This window comes from Pteropus medius, unplaced genomic scaffold (genome assembly GCF_902729225.1).
Source record: "Pteropus medius unplaced genomic scaffold, Ma_sr-lr_union100, whole genome shotgun sequence".
Lineage (NCBI taxonomy): Eukaryota > Metazoa > Chordata > Mammalia > Chiroptera > Pteropodidae > Pteropus > Pteropus medius.
The window spans coordinates 34,109,001-34,128,630 of record NW_024354500.1 but is presented as its reverse complement, the minus strand read 5'-3'; the positions used below and the strand labels follow the sequence as shown (position 1 = coordinate 34,128,630).

Genomic DNA, 19,630 nt, shown 5'->3' with positions numbered 1-19,630 from the left:
AAAGAAAGAAAGAAAGAAAGAAAGAAAGAAAGAAAGAAAGAAAGAAAGAAAGAAAGAAAGAAAGAAAGAAAGAAAGAAAGAAAGAAAGAAAGAAAGAAAGAAAGAAAGAGAAAGAAAGAAAGAAAGAAAAAGAAAGGAAAAGAAAGGGAAAGAAAGAAAGAAAGGGAAAGAGAAGGAAGGGAAGGAAGGAAGAAAGAAAAAGAAAAAAGCTTTCTATTAAAGGAAAAACATATTCACTAAGAAAAATTTGAGGAAATATTTTTCTAGGGAAAGGAAAAGTGGAATAAAAGAAAGCAAAACCCATAATTCCAAATTTCGTTTAAAATTTGGTATGTTTCTAGACTGGTTTTATTTCTTTTATTCTATTTTTATGTATATATCCATACTCTATAAACTGTGCATAAACTATATATAAAATCTGAATATTGTTTTTATATATAAACTAATGTACACTGATGCTGCTCAAGGTGTAGTCTGCAAACCAGCAGCATGGGCATCTCCAAGAAAGTTTTTAGAAATGCAGAATGTCAGATTCTACCCCAGATCTGCTGAATCAGAATTTGCGACTTGACAAGATTCCTGTGTCATTCACGTTAAAGTTTGAGAAACATTGACATATGCTGTATATAGTTCTTTTTCCTACTTGGACACTTGCAAAAACTAAAAAGTTTGTACTTTTTTGTATTCTTCATTAATTGTTGACAATGCCATGGAAATAATACTTTATAGAATTATGAAACCATTTAGAGATTATGAAAGAGTGAAATCGTTATTCTAAAGTTTTTTCTATTCACTATTGGAGTTAAAACTAGTCATGTAGGCTTAAAGATGGAGGTACATATGTTCTGAGAAATGCGTTTATGTGTTTTAGGTTCTTTCATCTTGTGCGAACATCATAGAGTATGTACACATAAACCTAGACGTATAGCCTACTATATACTGAGGCTATATGGCATAGCTTATTCTATTATACAAAACTGTACAGCATGTTACTCTGATGAATAGGCAGGTATAACACAGTGGTATTTGTGTACCTAAATATAGAAAAGTTACAGTAATGATACGGTATAAAAGATAAAAAATGGCATACTTGTAAGGGTGCTTATCAGGAATGGAGTTTGCAGGACTGGAAGTTGCTCTGGGTGAGTCAGTCAGTGAGTGGTGAGTGAACGTGAAAGCCTAGGTCATTACCGTATGCTACTGCTGTAGACTTTGTAAAGACTACATGACTACACTTAGGCTGCACAAAATTTATAAAACACAAGATTTATCAAAAACAAGAGAAAACGATGCAATCAAGAGATGAGGTGAGCATGTAAAATGTATGGGGCTGCTGCTGGCATAACAGTGTACTGTCTTACAGCAAACTTTTTATAAAAAGTATAGCATAGTAAATACATAAACCAGTAACAGTTTATCGTCGTTATGTACTGTACATAATTGTATATACTGTACTTGTATACAGCTGGCAATGCCAAAGATTTGTTTACACCATCATCACCACAGACATATGAGTAATACTTTGTAGTATGAGTATGACTTTAGGATAATTAGGAAGTCACTAGATGATAGGAATTTCTCTGCTCCATTATAAACTTAGGGATCATCTGATAAGTGGTCCCTCTTGACCGAATATCTTTAGCGGCAAGTGACTATATTTCAGAAATATGGTTCTCTTATTATCTAAGAATGTGAAACAATATTTAAAAACACCTTGAGGGAAGAAGGGCATGAAGTCATTAAAAGAAAGCACAGTTGCAACACTTCTGCAGGCTGAGTCAGGACTTGTCAGCCACTCATAATGAATCGCAAGGGGGTGGGCGAAAGGCGGAGCCTGAATTTGAATCAACCAATTCAGGTAAGAAAACAAACGCCGAATATCTGGACATCTTTATAACTGTAGTCCACTTTTCTCTTCAGTTAGGAAGAGCAAAAATCCTTGTAACCTCTGGATGAAGAAAAACAGTCCAGTTTACTTTCCTTCCTGGGAAAGGAATTATAATCAGTTCTTGGGGATTATACAGCCAATAGTTAACAAAACATAAGATTTGGTTATCTTCTAAGCAAGGAATTAACTTTAAATTCTAACTCAGATTTCTAAGTATAAGACAGAATGTGTATTTCTAGGAGACTGCAGCTTTCACAAAAATAGGACAAACGGTGTTTATTCAGAGCTTGGTATAGATAGGGAATCAGTCAGCATCACTTGCACTTGGCAGGAAAGCAAAGGCAGGCAGGGCAGGGGAAAGCTTTATAGTAATTAAAATGACCTTCACTTTATCCTCAGCTTGACTAAACTTTGGACAGATTCCTACGTGATTTTAGGCTCTTGACCTCCTTTTTCTTACAGCATTTACTTGAGAAAACGTGTGAGGTAAATTCCTTCTCTGCCTTTTGAGATGTAAATATCCTAACTTCTTGTAAGTTTTACAACTAGGAATGTCTTAAGGTCCTGGGAGCCACCATCTCTTTGAAGTGTAACCAAGAAAGGCAGGACCCCTAACTGGTAGTCGGAGAGGATAGGAGCCCAATTTCATAAGCATCAGCAAACACAGATGGCTTAGTGGCATTGACTAACCTCCCCACTAATGTCGTCCAGTACTTTCCACTAGCTCACCCCAATGCTTAAAACCTCTCCCACCTTCTGTTTCAAAGAATTTGAGTTTAATCTCTCCCTTATTGCAATAGTCTTGAATAAGTCTTCCTTGCTTGTTTAATTTTGGTACAATTTTTCTTTGACTATAGCAAAAATTGAAGACTTCACATATGCTCTGTTGAGAAGCTAGAAGCAGGCTATTAGAGGGACTTCTTTTATAATTGGTCTACGGCTTTCTCTGGTGGGTCCTGAATTAGATGTGTGCAAACAAATAGGGAAGCTGGCAGTTATTGACCAAGTTCCGATCTTTCTGGGCTACTTGCATCAGAGGCTATGGTTTGGTTTTCTAGGCTAGTTCCTCCAGGGGTTGTAGGTCAGAGTTCTGTAACCTGATAAATAGTATCAACCTTATAGTGCTTGACATACAATAAAAATGTAAAATTAGCTATTATTATTGTTGTTGTTATTGTTTAGTTCATCTTTCATCCAAAGCCTTAATCTTTCATTAAAAAAAAGAGTAGAAGACATACAACACAAGAAATCATATCAAAACTAAACCAGTGGTTTATACTACGACTCTTGCGTCTTTTTTTCATATGTTATTATATATGTGGTCTGGACATTTATATATTCAGTCACTCATTAATTTTAGGACTATCTTGAAGACAGAGTTCGAAACTAGAAGAACCAGTTACAGAATTTATTCTCTCTTCTGCCTCTCTCCCTCTCTTCCTCTCTCCACCCTCTACACACACACATACACACAATCAGCTATATACATTTATTTTGAGAGTCAGAATCCTTTAAACTCAGTTGGAGTATACTTTGTGTCTTTAATCCCTGTATATTCTTTCATTTCGAGAATAGGTACAATATAAACAGTAACATAGCCATTGTAATGATTAAGAAAAAGAATTTGAGTTACTTCAATTCTGACACTATATGTGACATTTTATATGTAAAATTAAAATAGGAAACAGCAAAACGTAATATTTTTTGTTTGATAAGTACAAGTTTAGTTCACACATGAACTATTTTACTGGATTTAGATAATATATTAACATGAAATTTATTTTTTATTTATTATTTTAAAACAAGAATGAATCAAGAAAATAAAACATTGCATGAGTGGTACAGTTTAGTAGTTGTTTTGTTTCTTTTGCATTTTAGTCTTATTAAAGTTTACATGTTAATTACTTGACAATAATTTACATAATTATATCAGACTAAGGATCAAAGTTATTGTTTGTTTTACTTTATGATTGTTGCTGAGCATTATTTTCTCATATTGGTGTTAACAGTTATCTGCTTCGGGTGTCAGATTCACTAAGTATGCCACTGCCAATACGTAGTTATAAAGGCAGAAAAATGGAGGACTGAATGTGTTGGAATTAAAACAGATTTCCTGATCTAATCAATGTCATTTCTGTTATTCCCGATGTAAGAGAAAACAGTCCACTAATTAATTTTGACTTTGGATTTAGAATTAACTGATATATTATTGAATAATAATTATACGCTAAGTGCAACTTAGAAATGCAAGTACCTCTTGAGTATGTTCAAACAATAAATTAAAATCAGCAAGTCCTATTTCTTTATCATTTGTGGTTTCATTTAGCTCAACTGGGAAGTCAGGGAACCTGAGTTTTCCCCATTTGACTTATTCTCAAAAGGTGTTGTGGAAAAAGGCTAAATTGGTAATGACCAAGAAGGCCTTAATAATTCTTTCAGCTTGACTAAACTTTAGACAGGCTTCTTTCCTGGCCTTCTTTAGAACATTTACTTGAGTAAACTTTCTATGGTAAATTCCTTCTCTGCCCCTTTGAGATGTAAATCTTTTAGAAATTATCTTGCCACTTTTACAAACTAGGAATGTCTTTCTCAAGGACCTGGGAGCCATCCCATTGAAATGGAATCGTAAGGAGGGCAGCACCCTATCTCCCAGTTTCTGTGGAAGTTAGATAGGAGTCTAACTTCAGTGGACACTAATTAGCAAACTCAAATAGTCTAATCACAGAGAAAAACATTTGAAAATTAAGGAGTAACTTCTATGTGCTGGACACATCTCATCGATCAACCTCCCCACTAACATCCTCCAGTATTTCTCCCGCTCACTCCAGCACTTAAAAATCCATTCCTCCTTTGTTTCAGTGGAGTTGAGTTCAGACTGAGTTCTGGCCTCTTTCCCTTATTGCAATAGTTTTAAATAGTAGTTTTAAATAAAATTTTCATTGACTGTTTAACTTTGTCCAATGCAATTTTTTGCTTTGACAGGGATCAGTAAGAGCGAGGGAGAAGCTTTTCTATTAATGATACAGGGATAGATTTGACTTCATAAAGGCTAAAGATGTTTTGTCTCATGGGGACTGCAATGATTTCTTTATTCTGCTGACAGGGTCACTTGCATATGCCTTTACTGGGACTTCAGAGCACTGAACACAGGAATGTGAGGTCTTTATGTTCCAATTATGTCAGCAGCAGGAGCATTCACTTTCTGACCTCTGCAAGCTGGCTGTCCTCACAAGCAACTATCTTGTTAACCACCCTGTTTTGATTATTCATAGAATGTCTTTTGCTTAATTTGATTCTCACTTGAGTTGCATTGTCTTCATTACAGTTTTGAAGATGTTTATGGGCATCCTAGGACAAAGCATTATAGAGTCCCCCCTGTCCCAACGAATTAACTGGTGATAGTTAGACGTCTCATATGCCTTGGAGGAAACGGACAGTTCAGTTTGAAGGACAAAACCCTACAGCATTAAGTGAAGGTTCTGTTTGTCAGATGTTCTGTTCATTCTTGGAGAATGGCAGTAAGGAAGTTTCTACAACAATGATTAGTACAGGAACTTGATCTGACATTACATGAGAACCCTCTAAGATGATGTGGCTGACTGCTTAAATAATGCTGAAGCGCTTGGCAGAATATCGTGGCTGGCAAAATGCAGAAAAGGGAAATTGGTGCTAAGGACCACAAGATAATACCAAGAACGGCTGCAGCTCACATGCAGAGACTAGCCCCGGAGCAGAGCACATATCTTGTGAGGCACTGGCTGAGAGATGAAGCCAATGTCTGGGGTTAGGTCCAGGTCCAGATGGGAGACCCCAGGGGGCGGCTGGAAAATGAACTTCTGCATGAGGCTTGTGAAGAAAAGGAAAAGTTCCATCTTGGCCAGCGCCTCGCCAGCACACATCCGGGGACCTGGACAGATGGACATGGAGGAGAGTTATAAGACATATCGGCACAAAAATTTGAAAAACAATCTGGACAAAGAGGAAAACTGTCCACATGTGATTTCTCCTATTGTAGAATGTGTGAGTCAGTCACTTAACTTCTGAGCATCATGGGCTTTATCTCCCAGCTTAAATACTAGAAATACAAAATAAGTACATATGCCAGCTCAACCTTATGAGTGCTCAAGACAGAGACAAGCAATTAAACAAACATTAACATTTTAGTGTGAAAATGTTATGACAAGTAAAGTCAAGCGTATCATGAGAACATGTAGAAAAGATACCTACTGTGACTTGGTGAGTCAGGGAGGGCTCATGTGGAAGAGGCCATGATGCATTTGAGGGCTGAAAGAAATTTGACTCTGGGCATGAGGTAGGGGTCTTAGACCTAAGGCCAGAAGGATGAGCAGAAACTAGGTCATGCTGAAGCATTTTAAGAAGAGAGACTTGGTTAGTATTATTTTTGAAACATGAATTATTTGGGAAATGTCAAGATATCTGAAAAGTGGAGTAAGTTACAACAGAGGAAGGCAATCTTCTAGGTAGGTTTTTATTAAAACAACAAGGCACTTAATGACTATGTGTGTTGTGAATAGCACATGTATTTTCAGCTTTAATTTAATGAGTTTTGTGGGTTCATTATAGAGCATGGATAGTATATTTGATTGAGTTGGAGTTTTATTAAAAGTTTCTGCTTCCAGTCCTTCAGAAGACCCAACTGATTTCTTCTCTTTTCCGTTTCCAGAGTCTAAATCCTACACCAGCAGCATTGCTTTACTGCCAGTAAAATATTGTAGATAGTACACTTAGATTTCTTTTTTTCTTTGTTTATTTAATTTGGAAGGTAACTCACAAATGTACTGAGTCACAGAAGACTTCAAAGCTCAGAAAAATATTAAAATGTAGATATTTTACAACACAGAGAAGTAGCATTTTGGTTTGTATAGGATTTCAAGGGAACACATCAACTTTACAAATGGGAACATTTTCTCACTATGCTTTATAGCAAGACAGGATATTTTTAAGAGTGAAAGGTATTGAGATGCGAGATGCCGATATTGACCTTGGCTCTGAGACTATTGCTCTCAAGGGGCTTACAGCCTAGTAGGTGAGTCTGAGAAGAAAATAGGTGATTATGTAGAGTGTCACAAGCTATATGATAGGATGTTGAGGGAACTCATGGAAAGAACACCTAATCTAGCTTTCTGGGTCAGATCTTTCCACCCTCTCAGGAAGAAATGCATAACTGAGAGGTGTCATCTAACTGCGTAATAAATAAAACAACTTAGGGTATATTATCTACACTATGTTTAGGCCTTATTCAGTTTCATAGGAGCCTAGCTACCCAACAAGATAAAGCCTATATCATTTTAGATTACCCTTAAGATTAAATAGGTGAAAACATAGTAAATGATCTGTTTTAAAAATAAATGCTATATGCAAAATTAGTTAGGAGTGATCTTGGAGGCCAATTAAAGACCTTATTTAGATGAAATAAGCCCTCTAGAGAATAAAATCTCAGTGCAGTAATAACTGATAAAGAATGAATTAGGATAAAAAGTGGCTTAAACACAAGTAGACAAAAATGAATATTTGGAGAGTTTTGGCACTCACAGCTGAGGAACAAAATTGATTTTGTAACATTTTTTTCTTATATGACAGTTTTGTGATGATTGTATTTTAAGAATATTTCTATTTGTTTATATTAGTATTACTATTGTTAGATTTCCCAAAGCAAACAAAACCAAAAATAAACAAAAAACTCCAGTATATTTAGAGATGTTTAGAATTCCTGAGGTAAGCTAGGCAAAATCCTTTGAGGATCAGGCCACTCTGCAAATATCTGAACTATTTCTGCTCATCTCATAGTCCAGACAAGCGTCCAGGCCCAAGTGTCTGAAAAACCATGGATGGCCTAGACGCATGTTGGTCATAAAAAATAAAAGTAATTGTTCATAGAGAAAAGGGATTGTTAAGAAGAACATAATTTCTTCTCCCTAAATATTAACAGCAGTAAGTTCAAGATCTGACAAAGGGATCTGAAAAAACTTTACATGTGATAACACATTTGATGCATCTTTTCGCTTGTAAAATGTTTTGGAATTAAATGTAGCTGATGTGCCCTCCAGAAATCATTATTTATCTTTTCATGGCTTTTTTTCCCCCAAAAAATATAAGGCAAGGAATTGTTGCAATAAATTGAGCTCATACTGTAAATTACACGTAAATTATTTTTCATTTCCTTTAACTCTAGTTTTAGAGGCAATATTACATTTTTTAATTTTAAAGTAGGAGTCATTAATACATGTATCTTTTTTTTCTTGTATATCATCCTATGTGTATGTGTGTGTAAATATTTGGGAATGGATTATGCTTTGTATCTCTCTGTATCCCTCAGTTATGAGTAAGTGAAGTCTATCTTTAGGTTGGCTGTTGTGTACCTATCACTGGGTATCTTGAGTGAATGCTAAGCCATTATTTGTACAAGTAGAAAGGCCAAGATAATATATGGCTTATAGTGCAGTTTCATTAAGACTCTTTCCTAGCAATGGAGAATTCATTTCAGGTTCTTTGGAATCCAGGCAGTTATAGAGCAAGTTCATTTAATTCCTTGGACATTTAAAACTGACTGTAGTGGAAAGATCTTTCCTTTCTCTCTCCCCTCACTTTCCACCCCTTCTCAGAAAAAAAATCTTAAGAGAAACACTGGTATTTACATATATTAAAACAAAGTCAGGTAGAGTGAAGTGGACTTCCTCCCATCATTCTCAAATTCCTGAGGCTCTACCCTAACCTCAGCCAGAAGGAATCTTTAAGGATTACCTAAGAAAATATCTTTCCAATGCTTAATGCCCTACAGCCAATTGAAAGCCAGGGGAAGGACAGAATCCCAGCTCTTTCCACTCTTCCATGTTTCTGAAGTTTATTTCCTTCCACATGGAAAATATAAAACCTTAGCACTGTCCTAAGACAAGCCAAATCTCTCCAGCTTTTTCAAGCCACCATTCTCAAGTAAGATATCTTACCCACTGAAAAGGGCATGAAAGCTTCTTTCTTGATAAACTTTCCAGTGGAGCTGAGGAAGTGCTCAGGATGAAATGTGTCTGGTTTTTCCCAATGTGTTGGATCTTGAAGTACAGAGGTCAGCAAAGTGATGACCTCAGTGCCCTAGAAATAAAAAATCTTATTAACGACAGAGATTAAATTCCTTCCTAAAAAAGTGGTTCTTTATGATCTCGATTGGCAATTTTTCAGAAGTAGTGTCTTGTAAAAGGAAATGAAAGTGGGTGGGGAGTGAAGAGGCAGCAGGCAAGGCTTGAGATTTAATGTGGAACATTCATTTACTCAACCAATTTTTTTTTTTCAGTAACTGTTAAAAAACATAAGCCTTGGACTAAGAACTGAAAGCAAATTCTTACTTAGTCATGTATTTGCTATATGATAACAACCTGTTATTTAATATTTGATAAATTCCAGTTTCTAAATTTGCATGATGAGAGTTAAATAGTCTTCTTTTGGTGACTATGAGCCTTACATGAAATGGCACATATGACAGAACCTGGTGTAGTTCCTGGCAGGTTTGTGGACTCAGTGAAGTATGCTCTTTTATCTGCAGGAACTATGATCGTGGACAAGCTAAATCTAACAAGCCCATCAAAACAAATTCTCAGAAATAAGCTTCCTCACTTCCACAGCTTGCCACATACTCTGAAACAATTTAGAGCCATCAAAGAAAATAATTTTAATTATGATACAGGGAAGTGTATTCTGAAGACTAAAACTAAAATAATAATAAAAACAAAAGCCTGTCTGAAAAGTAAGGACAATATTCATTACTTGACCTTAGAGTGTCACAGCTTTCTCTTTGAGAACGATTTAGAATACTATCATTGGGGTTAGCTGTTTTATCACATGAATCCATATCGTTTTTGAGTCACAAAAAGCAATTAACTGCTTTAAAGTGTTTTGTTTAAAAAGATATTTATTTATTATTTAAATGTTTTGTTTAAATACACACACACACATGGAGCTGGGCGTTATACTCGGACATTCTTCTTATTACAACCATGCTAGATTATTTCCATTTCATGAAAGAAAAGACTGGGCTCAGTGAAACTGAGGGACTTGACACCCACCCCATAGCATGGCAGGTCAGTTAGATGCTGTATCACCGCAAAGCTCTTTCTAATACAGTGCCTTATCAACTCACAGGGATGTAGATAACAAGAACTAAAGTCTTGCATTATTGCTTCTTCTTTTTCTTTTCTGGCATTGGTTGTATTTGTTTTTCTATTTCAATTGCTAATCTGATTAATTCAGTCTAATTGTGTGCTTAATGTATGTTAAGAAGAGAAGCTACAGAGATGAAGTTGACCCCCTTGTTTGCAGGTAATCCACAGGACAGGAAGTGATGGTGTGGAGCAGGGGATCTATGTAGCCTGTGGCTCCATGGATCCATACAGAGATGGGCCCAGAAGCAGTGAACAGACAAGTATCAAAGAAAAGATTTAGTGCTGTGAGCATACCACATGACCTTATGCCAATTCCTGCCTGCAGTTTGGTTTTCGCAAAAATCTGTACATACTTCCTCAGTTTACTAATGGAAATCACAAGACTGCATCCAGATCTTATAATATTGGGAAGCAGAGGACATAAGCATGTTTCTGTGTGGGGAGGGATGTGAAACAAAAGTACTGCTGACAAGAGGCCTGTGTGCTGAAGGTACAGGGCTCTAAAGGGTGGCAAACTGTCCCTACAGTCCTGTCTGCCTTACACACCAACCTTACTTAAAATCTCTGAACCCCAATTTTCTCAGCTATAACATAAAAAATAATAATACCTTATAAAATTGCACAGAGTAAATATCACTTATTACAAACACACATCAGTTACCTTTCATTGGATGGTAGAGAGGGAGACAGAGAGAGAGAAAAAGGGGAAGGCAGGAAGGGAAGGACAGATGGAGGGAAGAAAGAAAGGCAGGCCAAGATTATCTTTGACAGTTTATCCCGGTGCTTCTATGATTTTAAATATCTGACATCCTTCCCCTCTCCCATCACCTCCCTTCCTTAAACCCTTACCTTTGGAATATAGTAATTTTTAAATATAATATTTGTTGTCGTGGCATGGGGTAAGCTTATGGGCAGGATATTAGCAAATCTCTGTACTTCATGAATCACAGCATCTGTGTATGGCATTTGAGTTCGGTGTGCAATTCGAGGCTGGGCTGACCCCACAACTTTGGTGATCTCATCATAGACCTTTTCTGGATTAAATGGAATTAGAGTGATTAGAGTCTGAGCTGGGGAGGGGTGCTGGAACGTTCTTCCCATTTTGTTTACATGTGAAAGTTAAACCCAAGGGCTCTTTGAATTCAGGCTTATTTTTCCCCTGCATCACTTCCACCCCGAAGGCATCTATTTCTAAGGCTCCTTTTGGGTACTGCATATAGTTATGCCTTCTGACTATATCGGAATGCTTAGAGAGCAAAATTCTTTTTCTTATGTCAGAAAACTAAAGGTACACTATTCTCAAGGATATGATTTAAAGGTATACAGTGTGGCCATAGAATTCTACATTGTCCGATCCAAGAGGTTTCTGATTCTTCTCCTTTAGGCAATGTTCTGAATCTTGGGAGACTTACTCTGGACCTCAGGATATCTCATCATGAGCAGAATCCCCCAGCGTAGTGTAGAGGCTGTGGTCTCTGTACCTGCTGCAAACAGATTACTAACAAGTGCTACCAAATTTTCATCACTGAAATAGTCAGTAGATGTACCTTTCTCCTGAAAGGGTAAAATGAATCATTAAAACGATATAGAATATTAAACATGTATCAGTGATGGGCATTTATTTTTCAGAGATGAAATAATTTTATACTGGACAACTGTAACAAGTAACCTATTGTGAATTTAAAATACAAAGTGTTGCATTCTTCTCTCAATAGAATGGAATTTTTTTATTATGAAATGTGCAGAATTTTAGAATAAAGCACCTCCCAGACACTAATAATGACAAACACTTCTATCAATGAAAAGGCTGTTTGCCATTTAGAAAGACTGGAAATTAGTTTTTAATTGTATGATTAGAATATTCCCAGTAGTATTTCTTTAAAGAATTTTTAATAAACGATCTTTGTCAATTGAAATAACGTTTTTCGAGATTGAAAAAAAAAAAAGAATACTAATTCTAAAAGCTAACATATCTGAGATTTTTATATTATTTTCAGTGAGTTATATGAACAGTGGTGGAAAATATTTGAGAATGTACAATGTAATAAGTAGTATTTTTTGTAGTGTATAAATCTAACATTAATTACTTGAGTCCAGTTATCTTTCTTCTTTGAAAGGATTATTTTTCCTTGAGGTGCTATTAATTAAACCAAATAAACAATAGGCTAAGGTAACCCCTGAAGAAAACATTATTACCTCCTGCTGTCTGACCAAAAAGGCATCAATGAAACTCCTTGGATCATCCTTGTCAAATTTATGACGGCGATCTAGGAAAGTCATCCTTATAAAAGAAAATAATTCATCTCTATTCCTGAATACTGTCTTATAACTTTTTAGGAAGAACCCCAAACCAGGAAACATATTGAAAAGCTAAAAGAATAAAAAACAAACAAAGTAAATTAAATATACATGTGTAATGCTTGCAATATGGAAATGACACTATTATGTCTTGAAAGCATTATAGAAATAGCATCTCATGTAGTCTTGAATTTTACCTCATCAGACTGAGCTAGGCAGTAAAATTTCCTCACTTATTGGAATTAAGTAACAAAATGAATATTGATATGGCTCACAATAAATTCTATGTACTTAGAGTATTTTATACATTATGTGGTAATAAATCTACTTAGAGGTTACATGAGACATAAAAATATTATTGGCTCTACGGTCAGAACTATAGACATGTGTTATTCTTGCAAAACCTCAGGTAATATTTCAGGTCAAACTACATTAGTTTTGTGTAGCACACTAAATTTACCACTAATGTTTCCTGTAGGATCAGAACAATTATTTTTAAAATTTATGACAGGTTTACTGTTTACAGATCTCAGAGAGCAGCATCACTTAATCTAATATTTCCTGACTTCAGTGTTTGCTAAATTTTGTAGGTTTGTCAGTATATTCATTTTTTGAGAGAGATAGGGGTCTATACATATTTTGTCAGATTCTCAAGAGGATTCATAAACTCCCAAATGACTTAAAAGATTATTCCTAGAATTAGACCTTATAATTGCCTGATCTGGTGTTCCCTAGTGCTTATATTTAACCTGCATTTATAGAGTAAACCTTCATTTATGGAACAAAGACCAAATTATTCCAAAGTAAATTAATATAATTGATTGTCAGTGATGTTGCTGAAAATGGGAACTACTTAAAAGGCCCCTTTTTCCTACATTTTAGAAGACAGCAACCTTATTACTCAAGAATATAAAAAATTGGATTGTAGCATTTTTGTGAACTTACACAGCTCAGGATAAATACTAGGGTTTTATTTAATCTTTATGTTTTTTTTGTGCATGATAGTCCTCCTTTGTTAAAATACACTCTCTTAAGTGAATTCTACTGAGTGCTCTTTAGTCACTCATGGCTTAGCCCACGATCATGCATAATTAGTGGCATACGTAAAAGGTAGATGGTCAAAATGATAAGAATTTTCAAAAGCCATATGATGAACTATTTATTGATGTGATTCATAATCCCTGCATCATAAGAGATTTGATGGAGTAATTAGCGATAGAATTATCAGATGTTTTAACCAAGCAGGCTTGTCATGTCTCTGTACTCACAATATTCCAGAAAATGTACATTTCTGAAATGGAAATTCTCTAATAAATAATTTTTCATGGTCTCTTGAACAATCAAGTGTACCTCAGAAGAACTAAAGTGGATAAGAAAGATACAGTTACCGTAATTGTAGGACTTCCAACAATTTTCACATTCTCACCAATCAAGGTTAAGAGTCTCAGGAATTGGGTGCTTTGGTAATTGAACCGTTTTCCGAGCAACACTGACACAATGATGTTAGCAACAGAAGTATTCATTATTGTTTTGATCTCAAAGGGCTTTCCTACAAGAGAATTCGTTAATCAGATTAAGAATGTTCATATACGCAGTATTAAACCACTTCCAGAAAGAATAGGACAGAGTGTCAAGTAAAGGATTCATAGAAAGTGATAACTGATGACAGTGCCTCCCAAGGAGAGGTAAGACTAGAATGGGCCCTGAACATTACCCAGAATTTGGTTAAAAGATTGCCACAGGGAAAACTAAAAGTATAAATAAAAGAAAATCGGCATTTGTCTCAGTTAAAGAAATTAAAATGTGACAGATAAGGGACATTTCATTGTGTGTGTGTGTGGGGGGAGAGGGTTAATGTATAATATCTGGGAAAATATCATTTCAACCTACTAGGCTGCCTTCAAGTTTAAGAGTTTAAAATATGACATCTAGGTAATGAAAATGATTCTACTTTAAAGTACTTCATTTAGAACAATTCCTTGGATTAGTCCCTTCTGCTACTGGGTTCTGTTTTCCTCAGCATTGTTTAAAATCATATAAATTATTAAACATATATCAGTGGATGGGCATTTATAAGAGAAGAACATTACTAAGATTCACTTTTAACATCAGCACTTCCCTTAAATGTGGAGACTGAAAGCCTAGGGAAATTCTCGTAGAGAAGGTTTTCTTCAAGTACAAATGGAAAGGCATGTGGGATGCTGTGTACACAAAGCCTTGAGAAATTAACGTTTGTTAGGAACTTAGCAGTGGAAAAAGAATGGTAATTTTTCTATAGGTATACTTCCAAGAGCCTCTCTCTTTCTAAGTGTACAGGTACTGCTGACTGAGCGTGTGGGTCACCGAGACTTCTGTTTCTCCTCTGCACTCATCTCGGGGTTGTCTACCTTTGAACATTTCTCTTTATATTAATTCTGCACCAGTGAATATAATGTTCAAATGAACTCATTTTTAATAAGGAATGAGCTCAGTTTATTGAGGAGATGAGAAAACTCTTTATATAAAATGAATTTTTGGATTATTCATTCCACATATCGATAAAAATAATATGGAATTAACTATATGTTATGTAAAAGGATCAGAAACATACTTATTACTGAGGAATTGTTCCAGGTTAAAGGAGGCAAAAGAGACAAGACAACTAATGCAATGTGTGATCTAAAATTCTTTTTTTCTCTTTTAGACATTAATAGGACAATGGCAAGATCTGAATAAATCCTGCAGATTAGATAGTATTATCATGTATGTTAATTTCCTGATTTTTTAAATCAAGAATACTTTTTTTACATAAGAGAATGTTTTTGATTGTTTTAAAGAAACACATTGAAATATTTAAAGGGGCAGCATGTCTGCAAAGTACTCTCGAACAGTTCTGAAAGGGAGAGAAAGAAAGAGAAAGCAAATGTTTTTAAAATGTTGACATTTGGGGAATCTTGGAGAGGAATAGAAAGAGATTGGGAATTATTAACATTGTCTTGGAATTTTTCTACAAATCCGAAATTATGACAAAAGAAATAATTCAAAGTATACCGTTTGTTGACTTCTTTGTCATGAAAAACAAGATGTTTTATTCGTTCTATGCTACGTACCTCTGTAAGACTCAAAGTTCTGTATGAGATGCTGGCATTCCTCTATAATCGTGTCTTCTATCTTTCGCTTGCCCATCCCAAAGTTCCGTAAGGTGGTCAAACTAAATCTTCTCATAGTTTTCCAAATTTTGCCATGAGAAAAGACAATTCCTTATGGGAAAATTTTTTGAATTATTTCTTTGAAGCTTTTAAAATTAAATTTGGAAGCACAAATAAACATTAAGAAAAGGTTTAATTCTCTCTGTTGAAAGCGAGGGAAAAGACATCTCTTTCTCTTAGAACATTTACTTTAGAAAACTTTGTAAGAAATACGCTCTCATCTCTTTGATCTTTCAACAGCTTTATGACCTACAAATGTCTTTCTTAAGGACCCGGGAGCCATCTCTTTGGAATGTAAATGTTAAGGGAGAGAGTGCCTGCCCCTATTTCTCATCTTCTGTGTCTGGGTGGGAGCTTAACTTCAGTGGATGCCTCATTCCAAGGTGCAAAACTACCTCCTATCATAAAGGTGAGAAGTTTATTTTTCATTGTATAAAGCCAATTAACACAGAGGGTCACCCCAATTACCAGGTGAATCTAGCACAAACTGTGACAAGTGGTACTGTCAAGTCTTCCTACTTGAGGACCTGTTATTTTTCTTGAGAACATTTTTTGTAATGGGTTGTATTTGCTTGATTATAAAAAAGGGAGAAATTTATTCCCATCTTTGTAGTCTCTTAGAGGATGCACATCACAATCTCATTTAACGCCTATTCAATAATAAAATTGTTTTCTTCCTCTATTATCTTTGTGGAGAGGAAGATTTCTGGGTTGGGAGAAGGCTGTGTTTTTAATTATATTTCTCTAACAAATTCACTACTGTATGCAATTCTTGTCTACTATACACTTACATCATGCTAGGTGTTGTTAAGTAATTGCTGAACAATAGAAAGCAAAGTTTCTTAGGGAAAATTGTAGATGTGTAGACACAAGTCTACCCAAGTAAAAAGTTAGAAGTAAATAATTACCAAGGGGTGTGATCAAGCTTTCACATTAAGGCTATATATACTAATTTCTAGGGACACATATTATTGTAGCATATAGTAGGTGCTCAATAAATTGTTACTGAATGAACAGATATGTGAATTTATGCATGGCTAAAGGAAATAATAATAATCAGATGAGAGAAGTTTCTCAGAAGAGTTGGAGCATGTGCTAACTTTTAGAAAAATAAAGAGAAGTTTCCCACATCTTTCCATGGTGGAATTTGTGGTGATATTTGTGGCATTATTTCTTATGTTTCAGTTCCTAACCCCAACCCTTCCACATCTGCATTTTCCTTCTTTTTCTATAGAGGTGCAAGAGACAGGGAAGAAATTTCTGAGTTTGACCAGAAATACTCAATTAGAATAGACTAAGGCAACTACATGTTAGAAGTTGGGTAGTATCAGCCTTGCTAGTCTCAACACAGAACCCCAAAGAAAGGAATAAATATCTCAGAGCCATTTTGCCACCTCTTGTCAGGTTAAACCTTGCTTTGAAAGGATACTGATCATATCCAATTCTTATATTAATTTAATACTATTCTTTCCATGGATCTTGTACTACATAAAATTCTTTTATAACGAATACATGACTCTTCAAACTATCTCACCTTTACATTCAAAAATTTACATATTAGAATATAAAGAGTCCACAGAAGTCCCTCTACATTTCAGAGAATAGTGATAATGCAACAGTCATGTAATTGTGAAGAACATGAAATTAGCAGCATGAGAAATTGAACTTTTAAAAAATACTGGGCCTAAAATTCTACATGTATTTAAGTGGTACAGCAAAATAATTTATTAAAATGAAGTAGTAAATACTCCAAAATGATCTAACAGTAACAAAAATATTAAAAATTTATTTTGTTAATTCAAGATTGATCTAAAGAATGCTTATACCCATTTGAATGGTTTTGTATCACTAGACTCAGGTGATTCAGAACTGTAGTCATTTTCATCTTTAAGCAATATTTTCTATGGCCAGTAAAGTCACTTAAAAAAAAAAAAAGACCAATTGCTTCTTAAAATGAATGATTTGCTTGAGGAAAAAAATATTAGATTTGATATTGATAAAAACTAAAACAATTTTGTGTATAATCATAAAATCAGTCAGCGTATTTGAGATATTGTGGAAAAGAGCAGAAGTACCAGGAGGTAAGAGCCAAGAAAATGTCCCAAATATCCAGAAGAAATAAAAGAAGATAAATCCTAGAAACTCCAGGTCAGGGATCTTGAATGACCTGTTGTTCCTCACTGCTGTTATCATGAGATGTAAATGGAAATTTCAAGAAAAATACATGTTCTAAGATCTGAACTAGTAAATAAAATGTGGGTTAAATAAAATTAAACAGGCGCTTAGTGTTTTTCTCAGAGGCTTTGATCTGCTAATGGACCCATGAGTCTAAGTAGCATTTCTCAAAATCACTTCACTCATACTGCTTTTCTTCATGGAACATCTACAATGTCTCATGATTTCATGGAACAATTTTGTGAGGGCGATAGTATGAAAAATGATTTTAAAAGGTTTTGAAGCATTAAAATGGCTTAGTGATATTTACTAAGAGCCAATATTAGTTTATTAAAACTAATTAATATCAAAGCGAAATCATTCCCATTTTAACAAATTATTAAATTAGTGTAAAAGAGCTAAACAGTTAGTGTTAAAGTTACTCTAATAATTTAAAGAGTTATTAGATTAGTAGAATGCCATAAAAATAGAGTATCTGAATTTCACTAAGGCATTTAGCAAGGGTGCATATGAGCAAGATACAACTTTATCCAGGTGAAAGTATAGTTCGGTATGTTTATATCACTGAGTGTATTGTTTAATGAATCTATGCCAGCCATGAGATTGACCTCTTTAAACTGGCGACTTCTTTTCTTTTTCATTTGAATTTCTCTGGCATTTTTCTTTTCACTTAGTTGCTGGCTAATAATTGTCTGTTTAATAGAAATGATTAATGTGCACAATAGAAATAAAGCCAGAAATCATAAATTTTCCCCTAAGTAAATCCTATTTGTGTACTATACATCGATGAAGAAAAAACTTTATTGTGAAAGGAAACATGCAAGCAAATATAGTGCAATTGATTTAATAATTTTAACCACAGCATATAAATTTAGAGTTTATTACCTTTTCCTTCAAAAAGTCTTTCAAATATAGGCACCTGAGATCGTTCTCCAAATTGATCACCATAGTTAACCAGGGCATCTTTCACTGTTTCGTATCCAGAGAGCACCACCACCTTCTTTGGCCCCATTTGGATGCTGTAAATGGAGCCATATTTCTGGGAGAGCTTAGGTACATAAGAAAAAGAGAAGCAACTAAAACACTGTGCTTTGATAAAGAGTGAACGGGATCTTGATCTTTGGTAATTTAATTTGAACAAACTAGCCAGTTTTATGATCCTATAAAATGAGAATACTGGACTAGTTCACTAAGGATACTCCTGTGGTTGCTACACATGTTTAAGTCATAATTATGATTATCAGTTGATTACCTTCATGCTCCATTTTGTTTGAGATTTCACAGTAACAGTGCTTGAACATCATGGAACTGACCCATAGTTTCTCCTTTTTTTTTGTTCGAAAATCTTAACGCCCTCCCAGGACTCTAGGGAGACAAAAAACTTCCTGACTACCACGCTGATCATCTGATCACCTTACTCATGCCCTTTCTTTTGTGGGGTGCTAGGACCATAGCAGACCCAAGTTAGCTCATCATTATTGTGTGACACTTCTTACTGCAAAAAACATTTCATTCTTTTTTTTTTGCTAATTAAAAAAATAACAAGAGCCCACATTTACTGCCCCCAACTATATCCCTAGCATCATTATGTCCTCCAAAGAACATTACAAAAAAGCGAAGTAGATATTATCTCGATTGTATAGGCAGTCAGTGGCAAACATCGGCAAGGGATACACATTCAAGTTCACTGGCTACAGAATTCAAGTAGAGAGTGAGATGACTTCTAATGATCTTTTAAAAAACTTTATTTATATAACCCAGAAATCCCTCTTCTGGGTATCTATTTTCCTAAAATTTGAACATGTTTATTTCTAGAGAACACCTTGATGTTCACTGTAGCATTATTCACAGAGGCCAAGACATGGAAACAACCAAAGTGCCCTGTGATAGATGATTGGATAAAGAAGATA

General features: G+C 35.1%; 2 protein-coding genes across 9 annotated transcripts in view; one reads left to right on the top strand and one right to left on the bottom strand.

Moving 5' to 3' along the window:
• The window catches only part of CUNH6orf141 (chromosome unknown C6orf141 homolog), a 54,785-nt gene that overhangs the window by 4,588 nt on the left and 30,567 nt on the right, over positions 1–19,630 (top strand). For 2 of the 8 annotated variants that reach the window (XM_039852938.1, XM_039852944.1), the window contains exon 2: positions 15,786–15,954. The exons of the other annotated variants lie outside the window; for them this stretch is intronic. The gene's annotated coding sequence lies outside the window, so the exon portion shown is untranslated. The remainder of the gene's footprint in view (positions 1–15,785; positions 15,955–19,630) is intronic. 8 annotated transcript variants of the gene reach the window in all.
• On the bottom strand, positions 5,608–18,732 carry LOC120594903 (cytochrome P450 2K6-like). Its single transcript, XM_039853086.1, has 8 exons — positions 18,606–18,732; positions 15,447–15,596; positions 13,746–13,906; positions 12,256–12,429; positions 11,472–11,613; positions 10,909–11,093; positions 8,854–8,995; positions 5,608–5,795 (listed from the first exon to the last, which is right to left on the bottom strand). Exons 1-8 carry the CDS (start codon positions 18,730–18,732, stop codon positions 5,608–5,610), a joined length of 1,269 nt encoding a protein of 422 aa, XP_039709020.1.

Coding starts and splice junctions, on each gene's coding strand:
- LOC120594903 (XM_039853086.1), bottom strand. CDS start 18,732: ATGGGGCCAAAGAAGGTGGTGGTGCTCTCTGGATACGAAACAGTGAAA. Junction 11,614..12,255: donor TTTTGGTCAGACAGCAGGAG/GTAATAATGTTT, acceptor TTACCCTTTCAG/GAGAAAGGTACATCTACTGA. Junction 5,796..8,853: donor TTTCATGCCCTTTTCAGTGG/GTAAGATATCTT, acceptor CCATCTGTCCAG/GTCCCCGGATGTGTGCTGGC.